At 46.6% G+C, this 20343-nt stretch overlaps 7 protein-coding genes across 7 annotated transcripts; 2 read left to right on the top strand and 5 right to left on the bottom strand.

Annotated features, from left to right (window-relative positions):
• Window positions 1-8824: 8824 nt before the first annotated feature.
• On the bottom strand, window positions 8825-9735 carry BJ212DRAFT_1482172 (uncharacterized protein; the record flags this gene model as incomplete). Its single annotated transcript, XM_041340373.1, has 3 exons — window positions 8825-8941; window positions 9184-9439; window positions 9503-9735. The coding sequence occupies 3 exons, from the start codon at window positions 9733-9735 to the stop codon at window positions 8825-8827; spliced, it is 606 nt and encodes a 201-aa protein (XP_041191902.1).
• A 517-nt stretch (window positions 9736-10252) lies between these two features.
• On the bottom strand, window positions 10253-10764 carry BJ212DRAFT_1578036 (uncharacterized protein; the record flags this gene model as incomplete). The annotated part of the gene is made up of 2 exons (XM_041342208.1): window positions 10742-10764; window positions 10253-10693 (listed from the first exon to the last, which is right to left on the bottom strand). The coding sequence occupies exon 2, from the start codon at window positions 10688-10690 to the stop codon at window positions 10253-10255; it is 438 nt and encodes a 145-aa protein (XP_041191901.1). The 5' UTR covers window positions 10691-10693; window positions 10742-10764.
• A 220-nt stretch (window positions 10765-10984) lies between these two features.
• Window positions 10985-11739, bottom strand: BJ212DRAFT_1463506 (uncharacterized protein). The gene is made up of 3 exons (XM_041338949.1): window positions 11552-11739; window positions 11370-11497; window positions 10985-11321 (listed from the first exon to the last, which is right to left on the bottom strand). The coding sequence occupies exons 1-3, from the start codon at window positions 11693-11695 to the stop codon at window positions 11195-11197; spliced, it is 399 nt and encodes a 132-aa protein (XP_041191900.1). The 5' UTR covers window positions 11696-11739; the 3' UTR covers window positions 10985-11194.
• An 85-nt stretch (window positions 11740-11824) lies between these two features.
• On the top strand, window positions 11825-13407 carry BJ212DRAFT_1482169 (AAA-domain-containing protein; the record flags this gene model as incomplete). The annotated part of the gene is made up of 6 exons (XM_041340372.1): window positions 11825-11848; window positions 11901-12012; window positions 12056-12563; window positions 12616-12978; window positions 13032-13333; window positions 13391-13407. The coding sequence occupies 6 exons, from the start codon at window positions 11825-11827 to the stop codon at window positions 13405-13407; spliced, it is 1326 nt and encodes a 441-aa protein (XP_041191899.1).
• Window positions 13408-13758: 351 nt separating this feature from the next.
• BJ212DRAFT_1274331 (kinase-like domain-containing protein) lies at window positions 13759-15348 on the bottom strand (the record flags this gene model as incomplete). The annotated part of the gene is made up of 4 exons (XM_041331149.1): window positions 13759-14141; window positions 14219-14336; window positions 14384-14716; window positions 14797-15348. The coding sequence occupies 4 exons, from the start codon at window positions 15346-15348 to the stop codon at window positions 13759-13761; spliced, it is 1386 nt and encodes a 461-aa protein (XP_041191898.1).
• A 1674-nt stretch (window positions 15349-17022) lies between these two features.
• Window positions 17023-17718, top strand: BJ212DRAFT_1447648 (60S ribosomal protein L19; the record flags this gene model as incomplete). Its single annotated transcript, XM_041338429.1, has 3 exons — window positions 17023-17378; window positions 17440-17584; window positions 17632-17718. 3 exons carry the CDS (start codon window positions 17023-17025, stop codon window positions 17716-17718), a joined length of 588 nt encoding a protein of 195 aa, XP_041191897.1.
• A 269-nt stretch (window positions 17719-17987) lies between these two features.
• On the bottom strand, window positions 17988-19977 carry BJ212DRAFT_1447659 (acyl-CoA N-acyltransferase; the record flags this gene model as incomplete). The annotated part of the gene is made up of 9 exons (XM_041338430.1): window positions 17988-18510; window positions 18562-18676; window positions 18733-18826; window positions 18882-18946; window positions 18993-19068; window positions 19117-19206; window positions 19262-19508; window positions 19560-19845; window positions 19905-19977. The coding sequence occupies 9 exons, from the start codon at window positions 19975-19977 to the stop codon at window positions 17988-17990; spliced, it is 1569 nt and encodes a 522-aa protein (XP_041191896.1).
• Window positions 19978-20343: the final 366 nt, after the last annotated feature.

The raw sequence follows: 20343 nt of genomic DNA, 5'->3' as shown, positions 1-20343 counted from the left end.
TCTCCCTTGAGCATGGTTCTTAACAGTAAGACCCTTTGTGAGTCCCTGAATGTCAGTGCCCATCTGCTGCATGACTTCAGGCATGCTGACATGTGCAGACTTGACAGACCTTCCTGATGCTGACTGACAGACAGATTTAGAAGAACTTCCCAGGGGGGTGAACAAGCATTCATGCACTGTCATCATTGTTACTGGTATCTTTGTGCTTGCCTTTACTCACAGCTGAAGTATTGGCAACTGAAGCATGCATGGAAGACACACCCAGTGTCAAGGGAGTGAAGGGAGGTTGGGATGTTGGATCGAAGAAGGAGGGAGGTGGCATCATCAGAATGTCACTATCCTGGTCTTCACCAGTCACATTCTTGAGCTTTTCCAATGCCTGGGACTGCTCCAGCATATTAACCTCTTGAAAGCTGGAGCCAGTGTGCAAACACAACAATGGCTAGACACTAGGTAAAGTGCCTAACCAAAAATATTGTTGTAAGGTCAATGCTCTGCCTAGCTGCTACACTTGCAAGCAAGAATGTCTGACCCTAAAGGGAATTGCTACTGAGAACAGCTGAAGATACTGAAGACCTGAAGGTGCACAGAGTATGTGAACACAGACACGAAGGTGCATGCAAAGTGTGGGAATGAGTGCATGGGTATGGGTATGTAGAGCACAGGAATGCACAAATGTGGTCAATGTGTGGTCAATGTGTAGTCAATGTGGAGGTGCAAGATGCAAGAGTGCAGGATAGTGTCATATCCCACAATCCGGACCCACATTCCATCATATTCCCATGCCTTCCGAGCCTACATCCGGACCCCACTTCATATCCAGCTCATTCCCAGATCCCCTCCCACTGTGCTCCACACCTCAGCAGGATTGACTATGCTCCTGATTTACCCCTGAGCTCTGGACCTCCAGATCCTCACTGCTAGCCTGATCTGTACAACCCTATCCTGTCCACCCTATGCACACTCCATCCAGCAAGACATCCAGACTTCACCTCGTCTCGGATTCCAGACTATATCCACCTTCTTGTATTCCAGTCCTGTATCCACCTTGTCTTCCGGATCCCTAGATCTCCAGACCTCCAGATATTAACTCTGGACCTATTCCCACCCTCTGTCCGACATCCTGCGCCTATCCCCATTTAGGCATCTCCACCTTTCCAGCTTTCGGTTACCTCTTCTTCTGTCTTGCTTATTGATCCTTGTATGAGTCTTCATCTCCAAGTTCATTTACTTATGTTCCGACTTACTTACTAATGTGTTTCCACATGCTTGTACATAGCCTTGCTCCTTTGCTTACTGATCCCCTCAGATATTGTTCAGTATATAACCCCTGTAGATACTCCTGTAGTTCCCTAGTTTGAATATCAACTTAGACTGGCCCAATCCTCTCTTGGACTTTGGTCCACCTAAGTCTGTCCTACCCATCAGGCCTAGGGATTGATTCCCTAGGCTGGAGCTCCGCCTTTCCGGCACTTACCCTCTTTCTGGACTTAGGTCCAATCCCTGTCTCTCCAACTCTACCTTAGGGTAGTCCACCTCTGTTTGTTTCTACATCGGACTTCATCCGATGTAGCCCCTATTCCTTCCAGACCTCTGGATGTCCTGTCCTTCAGACATTCCACCCTCCGTACCTTTGGACATTCTGTCCTCCTAACCCTTGGACATCCTATCCTCCTGCCCTCTGTGCCTTCAGACATCCTGTCCTTCGTACCTCCGGACATCCTGTCCCTCTGTCCTCTGTCATCCTGCCCTCCTGTCCTCCTGTCCTCCTGTCCTCTGGACCTTCAGACCTCCTATCCCTCCATCCTGTTTCCTGTAGAAGTATCACCTTGCAGTGGGAACTCTCCTGAGCACTTCCTGCGTTCCTCCGGAACTCTCCCGCACTCCTCCGGAAGTCCTCTAGCGCTCTCCAGCAGAGTAGCCAGCCTCCAGAAGTCCTCTGGACTTTGTCGGACCATCATTGGACCTCATACGAAATGAAGGGCACATACTCGGGTAAGGGGCACAGCGTACAAGCTGAGGCCAAGCCCCTCTGAGTCAGTCTCTCTCTCCCTTGAGCAACATGGTTCTTAACATCCATGAGATACCTAAAAAATTTGCCACCTTATCAACAACGTGATAGGTAGTATGCATCTTGAATATTATTAGTACTGGATGACAGAGGGAACACAAATAAAATGTACCCTAGTCTATTTTTGTGAACAGGCATCAGCCCTTTTCACTGCACCACTTGTAGTGGTGTGCACTACATCAATGGTAGCCTGCACCCAAAAGGTTTCATTGAAATTTAGTCCATTGCCCCCTTTTGCTTTATGGGCAGTGATATAATTGAGGAGGCATAACTCATCAGTGCTTGACCAGTAGCATCTTTCACTTTCTTGGCCTGCTGATCCAGCTCTTTTCTTCTCCTCTGTTACCTTCTTCTTTGCCATAGAGGTATATAATGGTAGTGATAGGATACTACTGGCTTGCAAATAAGTATTACAGCTGGACCTGGAAACTCAAGTTCAGGTTCAACTTGCTTGCATGCTGGATATCATATAATCTCTTGATTATTGATTGTCACACTGATGTCACACTGTACAGATCATGACAAAGCAAAATTTCTCAAGTTGAGTTTAAGTTAAGTGAGCAAAGTTTGTGTATCCAAACAGACCCTTAAGGATTTAAGTCTATACCTCCGACTCTATCTTTGGATAGTCTACCTCTGTTAGTTTCTAGTCCAGACTTCATCTGGGTTAGTCTTATGTCTGTCATCCATCCAGCCTCCAGATCCCATTCAGATATCCAACATCTTACTCCTAGTCATCCATACTCTGGAAGTCCTGGGCATAGTTTTCCCTTCTCTGAAATAAGGGCAGGTACATACTTGGGTAAGGGGCACAGTGCATGAGTTGAGGCCAAGCCCTTCATATCTGTAACCCCTTGAGTATGACCTTAACAACCTTCTGATGTCAAAAGTGCATTAATATTCCACCCTGATGCACTCTGTGAGCCTCAATCAAGTACATTGATCTCTTCAATGAAGCCAGTTGGCATGATACCTTTGTCAACCCTCTCTAGTCAATGATGCTGCTGTCCAGAATGTCTGGTACATCACCTGCAATCAAACTACCACCCACCCCTTCTTGCAGTTGGTCAGCTTCTCATGTCTCTCTCATATCCAATATGCTGGACCTAGATCACATAATATTCCCATGCCTTCTGAGCCTACATCCAGACCCCACCCCCAACTCATTCCCAGGTCCTCTTCTGCTGTGTGCTCCACATCTCAGCAGGATCAGCTCCACTATGGAATTACCCCTGAGCTCTGGAGCTCCAAATCTTCACTACTAGCCTGATCTGTGCACCCCTATCCTGTCAACCATAGGCACATTCCATCCAGCAAGACATCTGGACTTTACCTCCTCTCAGATTCCAAACTACATCTACCTTTTCACCATATCCCAGTTCTGTTTTCACCTTGCCTTCTGGATCTCCAGATCTCCAGACCTATTCCCACCTTCAATCTGAGATCCTGCGCCTATCCCCATTTAGACATCTCCACATTTCCTGCTTTCAGTTATCTTTGTTTCCATTTTGCTTATTGATCCTTGTATAAGTCTCATCTCCGAGTTCATTAACTTATGTTTCATCTCACTTACTAATGTGTTTCCACATGCTTGTACATAGCCTTATTCTTTGCTTACTGATCCTCTCAGATATCCTTCAGTATATAACCCCTGTACATACTCCTGTAGTTTCCCCAGTCTGAATATCATCTTAGAATTGCTCTCACAACTTAGACTTGCCTGATCTTCTTCTGGACTTTGGTCCATCTGAGTTCTGTGCTTTCCATACTAGATGTATCCAAGTGTTCGTACATTTTTGACAGTTTCATGTATTGCTCTCAATCCACAACACAAAACAAATGTTGGATAGTTATAGGTAGATAGATAACCATCTCAATAACATGGCCCAATTTTTTATATACAGAAAAGTTGACCAGTTGTGTTACTGCAGCATGTCTGAGCACCTCTAGTCTATCTCACCTAGTGTTTGTGCATTTGTCATGGTTGCTGACATTGCTGATTGGAAGTCCACCATGCATGCAAGTTCAAGTTCAAGGTGCTCACTCAGTGATAGTAGAAATGATAACATGTATATATATTATTGGTTTGAATATGAGTTTTATATGTGATGAAGCTAAAATGTGTACAAGAATGAGAATAGTGTAGTATGTGCATGAATTAATCTGCATGATGATATGGAAACATGTAAAAGTGTTGATTATATGGATAATGGGGTACTATGTTACCATGGATGTCATGATTAGTGTCATTAGGAGGGAGTAAACTGTTGTCATTTGTACTGTGAGTCGTAATATGTATGTTTGAAGGTCCTGCAATTGGCTGATTCATCTCAGTAGCATCATTTGAAGGCTGCCTATGACCATCAACATTGAGTCTTTAGTGTGTTGCAGGTGGATGCATAGAGGACTTGGACTCAACATTCTTGTTTGACAATGTCATGCTAGTTGGATGTGTGCATTTTTGTCCACATGTATGGCTTTACAATCCAGTAAATTTGAGGTCAGTCTTGAGGGCAGAATTGTTATTGAGGTGTGCCTGGATGCACTCACACCAGTCTCCATTGTTCTGAGCATTTTCCAGGGAAACATCAAGTGCTTGAGCAAGTTCAAGCAGGTCAGCCTTGCTTTTGCTCAAGAGTGCACCACTAAACACCACAGTTGGCCCATGGGCAGCACAAGCAGTGACATGAGCAGTTTCTTGCTCTTCTCACCACTGAGTTGAATTGGCCTTTTTTCTCACCTTCTCTGCATGTCATGATTTTTTGGCCTCCCAAGCCTGAATTCCTGCCTATGAGGTCAGTCCCCTTGCACCAACATTTATTGTCCCCTCTGTCAACTTGTTCTCCCTGCTATTTAATTTTTTCTGCAGGTCTTCCATTTGGTCATTTGTCAGGTGGTTTATGGAACCTTGAAGGTTCATAAATGCCACAGTGTTGGCAGCATCCATGGCAGCCTTGGAATTGTGTTGACTAGCAACACACAACATGGTGCTGTGTTAAGAACCATGTTGCTCAAGGGGGAGAGAGACTGACTCAGAGGGGCTTGGCCTCAGCTCATATGCTGTGCCCCTTACCTGAGTATGTGCCCTTCATTTCAGAGGAAGTCTGATGATGGTCCAACAAAGTCCAGAGGACTTCCGGAGGCTGGCTACTCTGCTGGAGAGTGCTAGAGGACTTCCAGAGGAGTGTGGGAAACATCTGGAGGAGCACAGGAAGTGCTCAGGAGAGTTTTCACTGCAAGGTAATACTTCTACAGGAAACAGGATGGAAGGATAGGAGGTCCGAAGGTCCAGAGGACAGGAGGACAGGAGGACAGGAGGACAGGAGGGCAGGATGATGGAGGACAGAAGGACAGGATGTCCAAAGGTACAGAGGGCGGAACGTCCAAAGGACAGGATGCCTGGAGGTACAAGGGACAGGAGGTCCGGAGGTCCGGAAGGAATAGGGGCTACATCAGATGAAGTCTGATGTAGAAGCAAACAGAGGTAGACTACCCTAAGGTAGAGTCAGAGAGACAGGGATTGGACCTAAGTCTGGAAAGAGGGTAAGTGCCAGAAAGGCAGAGCTCCAGCCTAGGGAATCAATCCCTAGGCCTGATGAGTAGGACAGACTTAGTGGACCAAAGTCCAAGAGAGGATTGGGCAAGTCTAAGTTGATATTCAAACTAGGGAACTACAGGAGTATCTACAGGGGTTATATACTGAACAATATCTGAGGGGATCAGTAAGCAAAGGAGCAAGGCTATGTATGAGCATGTGGAAACACATTAGTAAGTAAGATGGAACATAAGTAAATGAACTCGGAGATGAAGACTCATACAAGGATCAATAAGCAAGATGGAACAAGAGGTAACTGAAAGCCAGAAAGCAGAGAATGCCTAAATGGGGATAGGCGCAGGATATCAGACAGAGGGTGGGAATAGGTCTGGAGCTAATATCCAGAGGTCTGGAGATCTGGGGATCCGGAAGACAAGGTGGATACAGGACCGGAATACAAGAAGGTGGATATAGTTCTGGAATCTGAGATGAGGTGAAGTCTGGATGTCTTGCTGGATGAAGTGCGCATAGGGTGGACAGGATAGGGTTGTACAGATCAGGCTAGCAGTGAGGATCCGATGGTCCAGAGCTCAGGGGTAAATCCGGAGCGTAGTCAATCCTGCTGAGGTGTAGAGCACAGTGGAAGGGGATCTTGGAATGAGCTGGATATGAAGTGGGGTCCGGATGTAGGCTCAGAAGGCGTGGGAATATGATGGAATGTGGGTCCGGATTGTGGGATATGACATGCTGCCACCACATGCCAAAAGCTTTGGTTTCTTCTCAGAGCTGGGGGAATCAACATGAGACATGGAAGATTGAGTGGTATTGCCAGAGAAGAGCATGTCAGAGTGCAATAGTGCTGCCGAAGTCTGGTTTGGTTGGGTTTGTCATCTCATATTTGCGAACCCCGAACTCAACCAGTGGTCAGGTTCAGGCAAGATGGCTGAACCTCAAACCAGACACCTTCAAACATGTTTGCAAGAGTTTGGTCCAGGTTCAGAATGGGTTCAAACCCTCAAACCATTGTTTTAATTACCAGAAGATGACAACAACATTGTACTGTACAAATAGCTACCAAATTTACTTATTGTGCGCAATGACATGGTTATCATAAGGAGCCAAAAATTTGGCCTGGACAGTTGCAGAGATATGGCCTTGATGGTACACACTTTTGAGTAACTGAAGAGCTTCAAACATTGCTGGTTGCAAACAGCTATGACATGCCATGCCAGTAATGCCACCACTTGAAAATGCATGCTCACATGCAACAGCCAAACCTTGAATAGCGAGGTAATCCTTGGCAATGCAAGAGATGGTTGGGTACTGGATAGGATGGTGCTGGAAAATATTAGTATGCAAGTAACAACAATCAAACAATGATACATACCCCCCACCAGCCCACTACATTGTCAATGTCCTCAAGTGGTGCATCTAGGTAGTCCTCAAGCTCTTGATGAGGCCTTCATGTGGCTGCATCATTGATGACACATGATTTGACAGAGCTGCACATCCAACTATGGCCATACAAGCCTTGGTGAGCAAGCAAAGGCAGCTCAGTGATAGACAGCTCTGCAGGAGCCTGCAAGGAAGTACTGTGATGATGATATCTGTCGAACTATGTAACATTAGTATGCAATTGACAGTGAGTGATGATGAGTGACTCATGACTCTCTCGAGGGATTGCATCCCTGTTTCAAAAAAACAATGGGCCCATTTGTCTTTGGCATATGCAACCTTATAGTTGGGGTCAAGCACTACACCAAAATGGTCAATATCATTCAAAGGCATCAAAACAATATAAGACATACCAAGGCAAATAAAATACACATCCATGTCGTTGGTCTTACCATACCACTTGCTGAGATTACTGACACCAGCTTCAATGGCTGTCGAGAAGTAGCTGAATTTTGACGAGTTGGCCATGTTTTGCAATGTCTCTTGAAGATATTCAAGCACTGGAATAGTTTGCCATACAGTTGGCTCATGAGTTGCCAAGAAACTCTGCTGAGCATCTGCAGGTTCCTTGGTGTGCAGTGTATAAGCATAATTAGATGTAAAAGATAGAGGAAAATGACAAACCTGAAGGACTTCACGCATCAAGTCCAACTCCATCCATTCTTGTACTGAAAGCCTGAAATCAGCATATGATTTCCCCTTCAACTTTGGGACCTCATCACTGTCATCAGTGAGCTGGATGAACCAGTTTACTCCCTGATGAATCAAGTCTGAATCAGTGACATATTCATGTAGTCAGTAGCAGACAACTTACTTTGTGTAACTGAAAGATATGCTCCAACATATTAAACAGAGATGCCCAATGTGTGTGGACCCATCTCAAAAGCTCCAATGGAGGCTCATTCACCTCTGTGCAACACTTTTGAAGGAAGACACAAGCTTGAGGAGACTTCCATACCTAAGCACAGTCAGTATACAATAGTAGATAAATTAATTAAGAGCTTACCTGCACAACAAACGCAAGTGCTTTGCCGACAGTGTCACCAACTTCAAATTTGACACTTTCCTCATCCTCATCATCTTCCACCTCTGCTTGAGCCACCTTCTTGTGCAAGACACTTGCTGGAGTAGGAGCCACCTCCTCAATGAAGTGTTTTGCTGCTCAATGGAGTGCATGCTCCATGCAACTGAAATACTTGTCAGTAATCTCAATGAAAGTATTAAATAGACAGACTTGCCGTACACAATGCTCAATTGGATTCCACTTCTCACCAGATGGGTTGATAGAGTCAGCAACAGTCTTGATGGCAGTATCATTGTTAGTGGCATGGTCAGCCATAAACCACCCGAGCTTCATGCAGATGCCATATTTGTCAATATTCTCAATTAAAATCTTGCCAATGTTTGCACCACTGTGATTGCCGTGAATGGGTGTGAATGCAAGCTGCTCAATCTTGAGTTCCCATTCTTGAGGCTTGTCAGCTGGGGAATCTATATAATGTGCAGAAAGGAACAGGAAAGGGTGACCAGGCAAAGATGTCCATGAGTCAAATGTCATTGAGATTTTGCTATCAACATGCTTGAGCTTCTCTTTCACATGCTCAACCACCAGAGTTGCATGTTTGAGTATCTCATCCCAAGTTTTCATGCGGTGAGGGATATCTCAGTCTGAAAGTGATAGCCGGAGATACTGAAGAAGGCAGTGGAATGGACCCTTGTCTACAAGTTGAAAGGCCTGCATGTATAAGTGTCTTAAAATGATATTAAGAATTAAAGTCGCTCACCTCATCCTCAGCAACAATGAGTTCAACAATGTAGTCCATAAGTCCAGACTTCATAAATACTGGAATCTTGGGAGGGAGAGAGGCATCCAAGGTTGCCTGACTGGTTGTAAAGGTCAATGAAAGGAGAAGAAAACAACAAGAAAAATAACATATGCCATATCAGTCATCTTGCAGTTGTGAGGTATTGCACAATCATGCATTGCAAGACCACATTGTTTGCGGTGGTCCTGATAAACTGGGAAGTGGCACTTGGGATTGCACACAATGTGCGTGTGTCAAGTCAAGATACCGCCTTTAAAGAAGCACTGGTATAGAGCAACATTGTTGGCCTTGCACACCTCGCACCACCACCTGTTTTCATGCTCCTGGGTGTGGGGATTAAGACAGCCTTTCTTGAAAGTGAAGACTGTTGTTAAGTCAGCATTGCATTCATCCTTCTTGAGAGATTTGCAGTCTTCATGATCATGGTCACCAAGCTTCTTCATCCATTGGTAAGCCTCCTCTTTCTCAGCATTCTCGGCATCCTCTTCCTCATCATCTGTAACATCTTCAAGTGCAGGTGTGTCTTCATTGTCCTTGTCATCATTCTCTTGGCTACTGGTACCAATGAACACTCATTTGGGTGCAGGGACACCTTGGGGAGGTTCTGGAGCTGACCATTTGGCTGAGGTACTGCTGGCAACCAGAGTCTCACATATCTTCTCTGTGGGTTTGATGGCATGACCAGAATGACAGACAAATGAATTGAGAGTGCCATTGTTTGCAGGAGCAGGGGGAGGAACCATTAGAGAGTCATCTTCAGCATCATTGTACCACTCTATCTCACTGGCATCTTTCAACAAACCATCAGTGCGACATGCAGAGGACTTGGACATAGCAGCAGGAGGCATAAATGTCAAACCTAGGTACCAAGTGAATATATTTAAAACTAGTTTTAAAACTGTTGCACACCATGAACCACCAAAATGAGAACCCATGGCAGATAGTGAGTATGGTGAATCACAACTGTAGGTATGTTCTGAAATAAATTGCATTATAAGTTAATTGGGACAGACAGTAGACTTGTTGTGAACTCACTGGCACCTGAATGAGTTGCTGCATGACTGAAGTCACTGAGAGATCACCTTGCCTACTAGAATGCAGGAGAAGTAAAAGAAGACAGTGAACAAAAGGGCAAGGATGATACTCAAATAGAAAGCCTCACCAAAAACATGAGGCTCCGACTTTGAAAATCATAAGTCAAAGCCAGGGACATGATAGGTTCAAACTGGTCCAAATGTGTTCAGAACTGGTCCAGATTTATTGACAACACACTGAACCCTGAACCTACCAAGGGGTTTGGTCCAAGAGAAATTCCAGACCTGTGACTGAACCATGGGTCTGGTCCACAAAGGTTCAGGTTCAAACCTAGGTCCTGGACTGGACTGCGGCAGCACTAGAATGCGAGTGTTTTCCAGTGCTGGAGGCCAATACTGAAGATGGGGAAGGAGGCATATTCATGGAACTGCTGGCAACAAACCCAGTGCCAGTGGATGGAAAGGCAGATATAACCTTATCCCATCTGAAGCCATCTGCAGGCACCATACCAACAGGTATGTTACAAGGAGAGGGTACAGAAATAGCAAGACCCATAGCATTACTGCCTACCTCAGCATTAGCAGCACCAAGTGCTGACCCACTAGCCATGGCACTGGAAAATGTGCTGGCAGACATGGCAGCTACTGGTGCCTGTGCAGCCAACAAAGCTGCATTATAGGCAGCAGCACCCATGGTGCCACCCCCATTTGGCAGAATCTCCTCCATCATGACAAAAAATCTCCATCTAGTGTTCTTGAATAATGTCATTGCCTAAAAACAGGTAAGTGGTTGCCAGAGACTGAAGCAATATGTACACACCTTGTTGGCTCTGTGGGACTCAACAAACTGATCCCATGGAGTTTCTGCCACATTCCCCACAATGTTGGCACTAAGCTTGTTATCCCAGTGGCATCCAGATTGGCTGTTGTGATATCTGTTGATGGCAGCATGAATACCCTTGAGTTATATGTCACTGTTGTTGACTGATATGACACTTAGGAGTAGAGAGACTGGTCATAGTCAGAAGGAGAGATTATTCAAACTCCATCACATCAGCTTCAATGCCATTCTCATCACATTTTGTTCATTCCTTTCAAACATGTGTGAATGTCAGTTGCTGAACAGGCTCTAAAGAAAAACACTACGCCCGTCATTCATGTGTACAAGCTGCACCAATATGTTGTCAACACCAAAGAAACCTTCAAGAGTATCATAAAATTGCACCCGCCAAAGGCAAGCAAAGTTTGTGTCAACAAAGTTCCGAGGACCATATCAGAATTGACCACCAGAAGCAAATGGGGTTGAAGCGGTAGAATCAATCTCCATCTTTGAACTGAGATTGGGGATTGCTATAGTAGACAAAGACCCAACCTCCGATGCAAATTGTATTAACTGCTGCCTGGTAACATATTAGCTCTCGGCAGTCAAGACAGAATTTTAAACTCACTGCTTGTGCTGTTTCAGCATCTCGAGCATCGCAACAACACTGTCCTGTTCCTCGACTAAGAGATCACCTCCTGCAAGCGTGCTTGCATAATCTTTCGCTTGAGCAAGCGCATATTTGAAATCATTCGCCTACTAGGACGCTGATTAAAATACTCCATGATCTTGCTGTAGGAAAGGACATACCGCATGTAGCAGTGCTTGTTTGGCTACAGGAGTTGCTGTCCCTTCTGCTTTTTGGGTGAGCTCAAGCACCATAGCGAGCTTGGGTAACAATCCGTCGAAGAGTGCAGTTGGTAACGAATGAGTCCATTCCGGTGTACTGGCCATGTTCCAACATTCAATTCGAGCCTCAACTGAGTACAGAAGGTCTGACAAACCCAAATCGCTTATGTCATCCATTAATGATACTGTGGCACATTGGCGGCAAAGCTTGCCTTTCAATCATTTCATTACTCCATGTCATCGCAAAGCAATCTAGATGTGAGTGTTGTTCGAGATCTTCTGGATGTGTGGATTTCTAACAGATCTGAAGAAAGCCATAGAGCTTGTCAAGGGTGCTATTGAGGATGACGAAAAGCAGAACTATCTTGAAGCGTACAAGCAGTACATGAATTCACTCGACTATTTCATGCTGGCTCAGAAGTGTATGTCCACGTCCGCAAAATCTGCAGTCTGTGCTCAGTATAGATGCCAATGCAGACGAGAAGAATGAGAAAGCCAAGCTACTCGTTAGGGCAAAAATCGAGGAGTACCTTGCACGAGCAGAGACCTTGAAGAAGCATTTACAGAGAGATGAGAAGAAGTCACGCAAAGCCGTCAGCGTTGATGGTTCTGTTAACGGCACTGGGGGCAAGGGCTCCGTCGACGGCCCCGATGATGACAAAGATCCTGAGCTCAAGAAGTTACGCGCAGGTCTTTCAAACGCCATTTTGGCAGAGAAACCGAATGTGAAGTGGGATGATGTTGCTGGTTTGGAAGGAGCGAAGGCATCCCTTAAAGAAGCTGTTATTCTTCCTATCAAGTTTCCTCATCTCTTCACTGGAAAACGGACACCGTGGCGAGGTATCTTACTATACGGCCCGCCGGGAACGGGCAAGTCTTACCTTGCGAAAGCTGTTGCTACAGAAGCCAAAAGCACATTCTTCAGCGTCAGCTCAAGTGACCTAGTCAGCAAGTGGCAAGGCGATTCAGAACGGTTGGTGCTTGACGCTACACTATGTTCAGCTCTCCTCACAAATTCCCTTTAGGCTGGTGAAAAATTTGTTTGAAATGGCTCGCGAACAAAAACCTGCAATTATTTTTATCGATGAAGTTGACTCTCTAGCTGGAACACGAAATGAGTCCGAGTCCGAAGGCTCACGGCGGATCAAGACTGAGTTCTTGGTGCAAATGAACGGCGTTGGCCATGATGACACTGGCGTTCTCGTTCTTGGGGCAACCAACATTCCTTGGCAACTCGATCCTGCAATCAAGCGTCGTTTCGAGAAACGAATATATATCCCACTTCCTGGCCCGGACGCACGAAAAAGAATGTTTGAAATCCACGTTGGCAGTACGCCATGTGAGCTAGAGCCAAAGGACTATCGTCTTCTGGCCGATCGAACAGAAGGGTACGGTCTTTTCACCCCATCTAAGTGAAGTGATCCACCCAACTACTACTCAGGTACTCTGGCTCGGATATATCCATCGTAGTCCGCGATGCTCTTATGCAACCAGTTCGTAAAGTCATATCGGCGACACACTTCAAGCCTATACCACCTTCATCGTCGTCAGGAAAGGCTAAGTGGACACCATGCTCACCCGGCGATTCAAATGCCGTTGAAAAGACTTGGTCGGATATTGATTCCGATGAGCTTGTAGAACCACCGCTGAGGCTAGCAGATTTTATTAAGAGCTTAGACAACGTACGACCAACGGTCACCGAGATGGATATCAAGCGACATGATGATTGGACGAAGGAGAGCGGTATGTTGTTGATAATTAGATGCAATCCAGTCCTTTATTGACTCTTTGGTTTTCCAGGCAACGACGGGGCATAGCTCTCGTTCTTACCCTACCTTATTATTGCATACCACGATACCGTACTGTTCTATGACATATTCCACACTCCAAAGGAGCCCTTGCGTCGTTCGACAATAGTAGGCGGCATAAAGACATCAATTCTGTGGCCAAGTAAGTACTACAAGAAGCTATGGTAGGTAGGTACGCAAACGGTGACAGATGTAATAGCAGAAAAAGGAGAATTGGATACCACGACAGGAGGCGCATTGTTCTCTGTGTATTATGCTTCAAGAATACAGGCGGCGCTGTGTTCTAAGAGGGCTGATATTAGGTTACAACATACAAGGTGTCGGCACACGCAGCATGAAAACCAAAGCGCAAAATGCGCCTCATGATGACATGATCTGGGCATGTGCTTGCTGCATCGCATGCACATGCACATGCGTGGGTTTTGCTACAGCATGACAAACTTCTATACCCTGCACCCATGAATGCGCCACGATGTCCTCGATCGGAGAGCGCAGTTTAGGGTCTGGCTCAAGCATCCTCCGGATTAAACTGCGGCACGCCCGTGGGCTCAGATTGTGAATAGTCGGTGGGAAAACAACATCCTTGTCTTTATCCTTGTCTTTGTGCTGAACTGCACAGGCTGCGACATACGCTGCATAGAGCGTGTCAGACATTTGAGCAACGCGCCAGGGCATCTCTTGGAAGTGAAGGCAGTAATACACGATACCGCACGCCCATATGTCGACTAAACGGGCGTCATATGCTATTTTGAGTCAAAGCAGAGAAATCGTTGCCTACGCAGTTAGGCAACCGGATTAAAGAGGGTTGTATGTGGCTTACGTTTGCCTAAAAATTGCTCTGGGGCAATGTATGGCTCACTACCGCAAAGCCCCGTTGACATGTGAATTGTCGTTTCCCATGGCAGGCGGTACACAGTCGATGCACCATAGTCGCCGATCTATAAAAGCGTGAGAAGACAAGAACACGTAACGCATGTTCACCCACCTTCAGATGACCCTTGGTATCGAAAAAGAGATTCTCCGGTTTGATATCGCGATGTGCAACACCTTGACTATGGAGGTACGAAACGCCCGAAAGCAGCTGCTTGAAGCAGCACTCGACTTCACTGGGCGACATGCCACCCTTCTTGATCGCAGCGTAGAGATCCCCACCAGGGCAAAATTCCATAACCTCACACCAATGTTGGTTCTCGTCCTGAACGAGGTCCACCGTCTCAACTATGTTGATATGGTGCAGCGTGGAGGAAATACAGAACTCTGCAGTGAGTTTCTTGACGTACTCCTTTTCTGATTCATTCTTTCGTCTTTTGCGGAACTCCTTAATATAAAAGAAGTGATAAGCACCAGCCAAAGGCTGTGATGGGCAAAGACGGGACAAGTGGCTGGCAGTCTGCTTACCTTGACAGCGTACAGCTTCTCTTCACTTCTATCCCACTTATGGGCTAGGCGGACGACAGAAGTAGCCCCCTTGCCAATAGCAACCTTTTGGCAAACACCATACTTCTGCGTCAGACTGGCTGCGCTCTCACCACCAACCGATTTTCGTTCCACATCGGAATCTGACTTCCTGCTACTAGTTGAACGGGCGGAAGACTTGCGTGAGAGTTTAGGTGCAGAAGCAGTAATGAGATCTTTGAGAGTGAATTTCTGCCCACCATCCAACTGAGCGTTTGAGGGTGCCCTCGACCGGCTGGTAGGCGTTGAAGATGGTTTCTCTGATGGCAAAGGTTTGCTCTTCTGAGGAGTATTTGACGTATGTGGCACGGTTATTTTGTTGCCCGACACACCGCCAGACAGGCTAGGAGGCCGGCTTGCGGCCTGGCTTGGGGGACGGGTCGAAGGAGCACTCCAACTCTCGCTCTCCGATGGTGAGGGTGAATCCGTTACAGAGGGTGTTGCCGAGCGAGGGGTTCTGCCGATGACAGGCTTGACTACCTTGGGCGGTTGCATGTGTGAAGTCGAATGGTATGTGGTACCATTGACAAAAGAATTAGGATGGGGGTAAGTGTGGAGAGTACTGCCATCAAGCGGGGGCTTGTCTGAACTATCAGGGCCTTCGCCCTCGCTTTGAGCGGCGTCTGCTGAGTCAACAACCAGCATTGATGTGAAGGAGCACAGCGCGGTAAAAACGGCGAGATGCTAGTCTCCGTTGCTGACCTAATACTGAATCGTGTTCGTTATAAGAGCAATCGCAGATTTGAAAGGAACAAGAGGTGTGGTAAGGTCGTGCCCTACAGAGACAGCATGCTGACTGGAAACAGTTGAAAGAAGTTTGATGATATGATGATCAATATGCTGTCGTGGGATGAACGGGAAAAACCCAGCCGTTCACAGTGACCTGCCTATGGCAAGGCGAGAAATGGTGATTAAAGCAAAGTCTTTGTGAAGTCCTGGACTAGGATCTTTATCTGCCAAATATTAAACCGAGTTATAGTTCCGTCAACGTTGAGAACAGCGACGACAAAGATTTGAAGGGGCGAAAATCAGAATGTGATAAAAATGGGTGATGCCGTTAGAATAAGAGAGAACGTCTTGACTTCAAGTTCCGTTCGTTTCGAATGCCCTGACGCCGTGGCATGGCTGAGTCAGCAAAGGGTACCTACCCACCCGACTCGGCGAATCTACGAGTCTCTACCGTGATCTCAAAGTGTCAACGTAAAAGTAAGCTTGACATTCCTTCTCATGCGTTTCACGAACCTGGCGTAGGTGTTAATGCTATTCGTCAATGTATATTTGGTTTGCACGGGTTTCGCCAAATTTGTTACTCTTCGCAATGTTTTCTCGTGATGTGCCAGGGCCCCGGCGGGGTCACCGGATGACAGTCGAGCGCTACGATGACTCGGATCGATTGAACATTATGGACCTTGTCTATTCGGTGAGAAATGAAAATGCTGAGATAGAGCGGCTACAGCTACTTATATTTCTTCGACTGGTCTGTCTTGGAGAGAGTATCAAGGTGTCAGTTTAAGTCTGTCGATCCCGATTCATCGATAAGAAGCTAATCAGATCATCACTTGTTGGAACCCGCTAACATTGGAGCTTGGAGAGTGTAGTAAATATAGAATATTATTTTGGTTTGGGTTGGATCCTATACTTATCGTGCGCAAGAACGTTAAACCTGAGTCACCTGAGTGCATATAACGGAGTAGCTTCCATGGGTTCTTGGAACAGACCATATAGGGAGCTTCAGGCCCTGAGCCTGTTTAGTGTCTAATCACTACCGGTCCTAGCTTCCACTTCCTTGCAGAAGGACATGAAATTTATTCATCGTATTGTGACATCAGCGACTCAATACTAGTACTCATCCCCCGATCGGAGAGTTTGCCAACTAAACTAATTCAATATTTATGGGATTACTAATTAAAACCCCATATGCATGGGCCATGGCAGCTGCTCGAGGAAAAGTTCCTCCTTTGTGTTCTGTAAGCAGCGGTCCCGGGAACATCCGGTAGACCTGTATAGTTAAACTCAATAAGGTCCAGTGGCTTTATTACGTAACATTGTGGCTAAGCCTGTGAATCTAAGTCGCAGCTGTCCTCATCGACAATCCTCAAGATCAAGGTGAGAAACGCTGCCAGTCCAAGTTCTGCTCAAATTTATTTCTTTTTGTACTCAGACGCCGCTATGGTCAACCTTCGTTCTCAAAAGCGACTCGCCGCAGCTGTCGCCGGTGTTGGCAAGCGCAAAATTTGGCTCGACCCTGCTGAACAAGCTGAGATCGGGAATGCCAACTCCCGCTCGCACGTTAAGAAACTCATCAAAGATGGCCGTGTCATCATAAAGCCCACCGTTATCCACTCCCGCGCCCGCACCCGTGACCTTCTTGCTGCCAAACGCAAGGGTCGTCACACTGGTCCGGGTAAAAGAAAGGGTACTGCTGAGGCTCGTCTCCCCACTAAGGTGCAGTGGATGCGGAGACAGCGGGTTCTGAGACGGTTGTTGAGAAAGTACAGAGAAGCAGGCAAGATCGACAAGCATCTGTGAGTGTCATGTTCCCTCCACATACCGATCTCGTGTTCTCACGTGGACGGCGTTGATAAGATATCACTCCTTGTACCAAAAATCGAAGGGTAACGTCTTCAAGAACAAGCGCGTCCTCATGGAGTACATTCACAAAGCTAAGGCTGAGAAGAACCGTACCAAGGTCCTCACCGACCAGATGGAGGCTCGCCGTGGCAAGAACAAGGTTGGTTTTCAAGTCCTTCAAATTGTATTTCGTACCGACATTTTTAGGCTACTCGCGACCGTCGTGCCAAAAGGCTGGCAGAGAAGCGGCAAGCAATTCTTGCAGTGGAGCACGAGGCAGCTGTTCAGGAGTAAAATGGTTCATGTATATTCACGATTTCATTCCGACCTCCTTGGTCTTGCACCCTATAGCACTTATGCTATGTTCACATGCCTCTACGGTTGCTCACATACTTCACCATGCATTCTATTTCTCCTCATCTTCTCCATCGTAAACATGATGAATACGTGCAATGTTCCCTGAGGTCAGATATTGTGCCTGATTGACAAAAAGTTGGCGTCGTAAATAAAGTGTTTGAGCGCACAACTTGTGGCAAGCCCGCCTTGCTGGTGAACAGAAGTGATCACGTCAACATGACATGGGCAGGATCCAAACACATTCTCTTTACATTCCTCTCTTTGGCCACTGCCTCCACCATCTCTCTTGTAATCCCCACTACCCCATCCAATGTGCTCCCCAAAAGCCCACATTCGTTCAACGCGAACGCAGCATCCTCGATGCGTAGATTCGTGGCTGATGCGATTTCTGCAAGGGTAGATCGCACAACGACGTGCGAGGTCGCGCTGCCGTCAGGATTGGAAGTTGTTAGCACGGTGCGCATTGCTGCAATAGTGTCTAGATTCACATACAGATATGTTGAGTGCTGGACGGAATCACATGTAGACACAGGTGGGCACTCACCATCCAGCCCGTTTGGTGATGCAAATGTGGAATTTGAATCAGGCGTTTCCCCATCCCATCCTTTCGCCCGCTTTTTTCGCGAATTAGCATCCTCCGAGGGCGGAGGTAGCACATCACTTAGGTCAGGCAGCCGTCCTGAGGATGTAACTGTGAGCCGATCTGGTGGGAGGACTGACAGAAGTCGTCTACACAAAGATGATGAGGCCCATAGTGAAGATGCAGAGTTGACGACTGACCTGAAGAAGCGAATGAGCGTAGCTACCCAGTATGTAAGGTAGCTTCTTAAGCCCAGGTCTGAGAGGGGTCGTTCGGGTGTGCCGATTTTACCAGCACGGCGAGATACTTCGTAGCCTGCACAATGTGAGCCGCACGATTTTGACGGTTTTACGGAGCTTGCTCGCACGTACTGAATTCGATCATGAGCATTCCATAGCCCTTGCGCTGATATGGAGGGAGAACAATGATACACGCGAGATTATAGTCATCGTAAGATATTTTCTCCTGGATGCGGAATAAGCATCCGGGACTCGAAGTATACTAGTAGCAGGCGAGATACCTTCGAAAAGAATCCGAGAACATGATCTCGTTGCGAATCCGCGTCTGTAAGGATATAGAACAAGACTGATGTGTGTGTTAGTTGGAGCCATCGTGCCCGGTATAAACGCACAGTTGTCACAATCAAAGAACAAAGTTTTAACGTCGATGAACAATTTCCCAAACAGGGAGAGGTTTTGGCAGTAGAGCTGAAGGTATTGGTAAGTATTAGAACGAGGGCAGCAAGGTGTAGAGACTTTATCCTTGGCGCCGTCAACCTCCCAAATTATGTGCGCACCTCGCTGATAAACCTTTCGTCCTGGTGGATGCCTTCTATCGCATTGTTTCTTGAGCGAGACATACACATAAGCCAGCCATACACATAAAAAGATCAGGACGCACTATATGCATCTCCCATGCTGCACCCTCAGCCATGTACTTGAAACAACGATCACAGACCCATAATATGCTCTTTTCACCAGAGAGGTGTGAGCGAGTAAGCCCGCCGGCCAAGAGGTCAGAGGTGCGCCCATGTGATCGAACGGTCGTTCTGTTGACACCAGGAATTTTGGACGTCGAACCTGAGCCTCCAGGTAGTCCGGTGCTATCTTCAAGCTCTGAGTCTGTCAGTGGATAAGGTGAGAAATACCTACAGCATGATGTAAACGAGAGGATGTTTATTATGATACGTGCTACGCACCAGGTCTTGATCCGCCATTGCCCAAAATTGACCTTGTCAAAGTTTCTTTGCGCAGTGATCTGCTTGTGATGTTTGATGTCAAACTCTTCCTCGGTCATGAGGGGATCGGGCTGGGTTTCTGGCTCTGTGGGCGTAGGCGAAGGAGTGTCCCTCCTCCTTTTGCGTGAGGATTCGTTGGCAGGTTTGAGGCTAGCCCCTGGAATCCATTCGTCCAGGCGTTTATCAAACCCATCATAGTGGACATACACTTGTCCGTCCGGGCGACGTTGAAGTATGTTCACAAGTTCTGAAATACATCATTTCGCCTCAGTAGTTAAAGTTGATGATGGAAAATGTAGAACGCACGATCCGCGCCATTCTTGCTAACGATATAACTTGTGTCCTGCGATCGTGCAAGTGTGCTAGTTGAATCTGTCATTAAATTGGGTGAGGGTTAAAGTGAAGTACTAATTAGCACTAGTACAATAGCATATGCTATAGACGCTCCGACTCTCCGAGTCAGCGCTCAGTACATAACTTGATTTCATTTTACAGCACTCTACCGACTTTCCAAGTTGCGACCAACTTTTAGTAGTCACTTGCCTATATGCCCATTAGGACGCAGGCGCAGCGCTCAGCGCTGCTTACGATTTCGTTCACGACGTTGATATCTACTGTTTTCCTTTTATCACACGGCAATGACGAAATTTCGATCGGAAAGATCGGGCGGTCGGCCCACGGTTGTAGTACGCTTGCACTTGCATTCATCGTACGTGGACCAGTACCAGTGCCTACAGGCACATAA

This window comes from Suillus subaureus (genome assembly GCF_016647635.1).
Source record: "Suillus subaureus strain MN1 chromosome Unknown BJ212scaffold_21, whole genome shotgun sequence".
Lineage (NCBI taxonomy): Eukaryota > Fungi > Basidiomycota > Agaricomycetes > Boletales > Suillaceae > Suillus > Suillus subaureus.
This window is presented reverse-complemented; position numbering and strand designations above follow the sequence as displayed.

What these genes read in the sequence shown, in the direction of transcription:
- BJ212DRAFT_1463506 (XM_041338949.1), bottom strand. Translation starts at nt 11,695, where the DNA reads ATGGCCAGTACACCGGAATGGACTCATTCGTTACCAACTGCACTCTTC. An exon ending in AACAAGCACTGCTACATGCG is followed by an intron (nt 11,498 to 11,551) that starts GTATGTCCTTTC and finishes GCGTCCTAGTAG; the next exon opens with GCGAATGATTTCAAATATGC. An exon ending in ATGCTGAAACAGCACAAGCA is followed by an intron (nt 11,322 to 11,369) that starts GTGAGTTTAAAA and finishes ATATGTTACCAG; the next exon opens with GCAGCAGTTAATACAATTTG.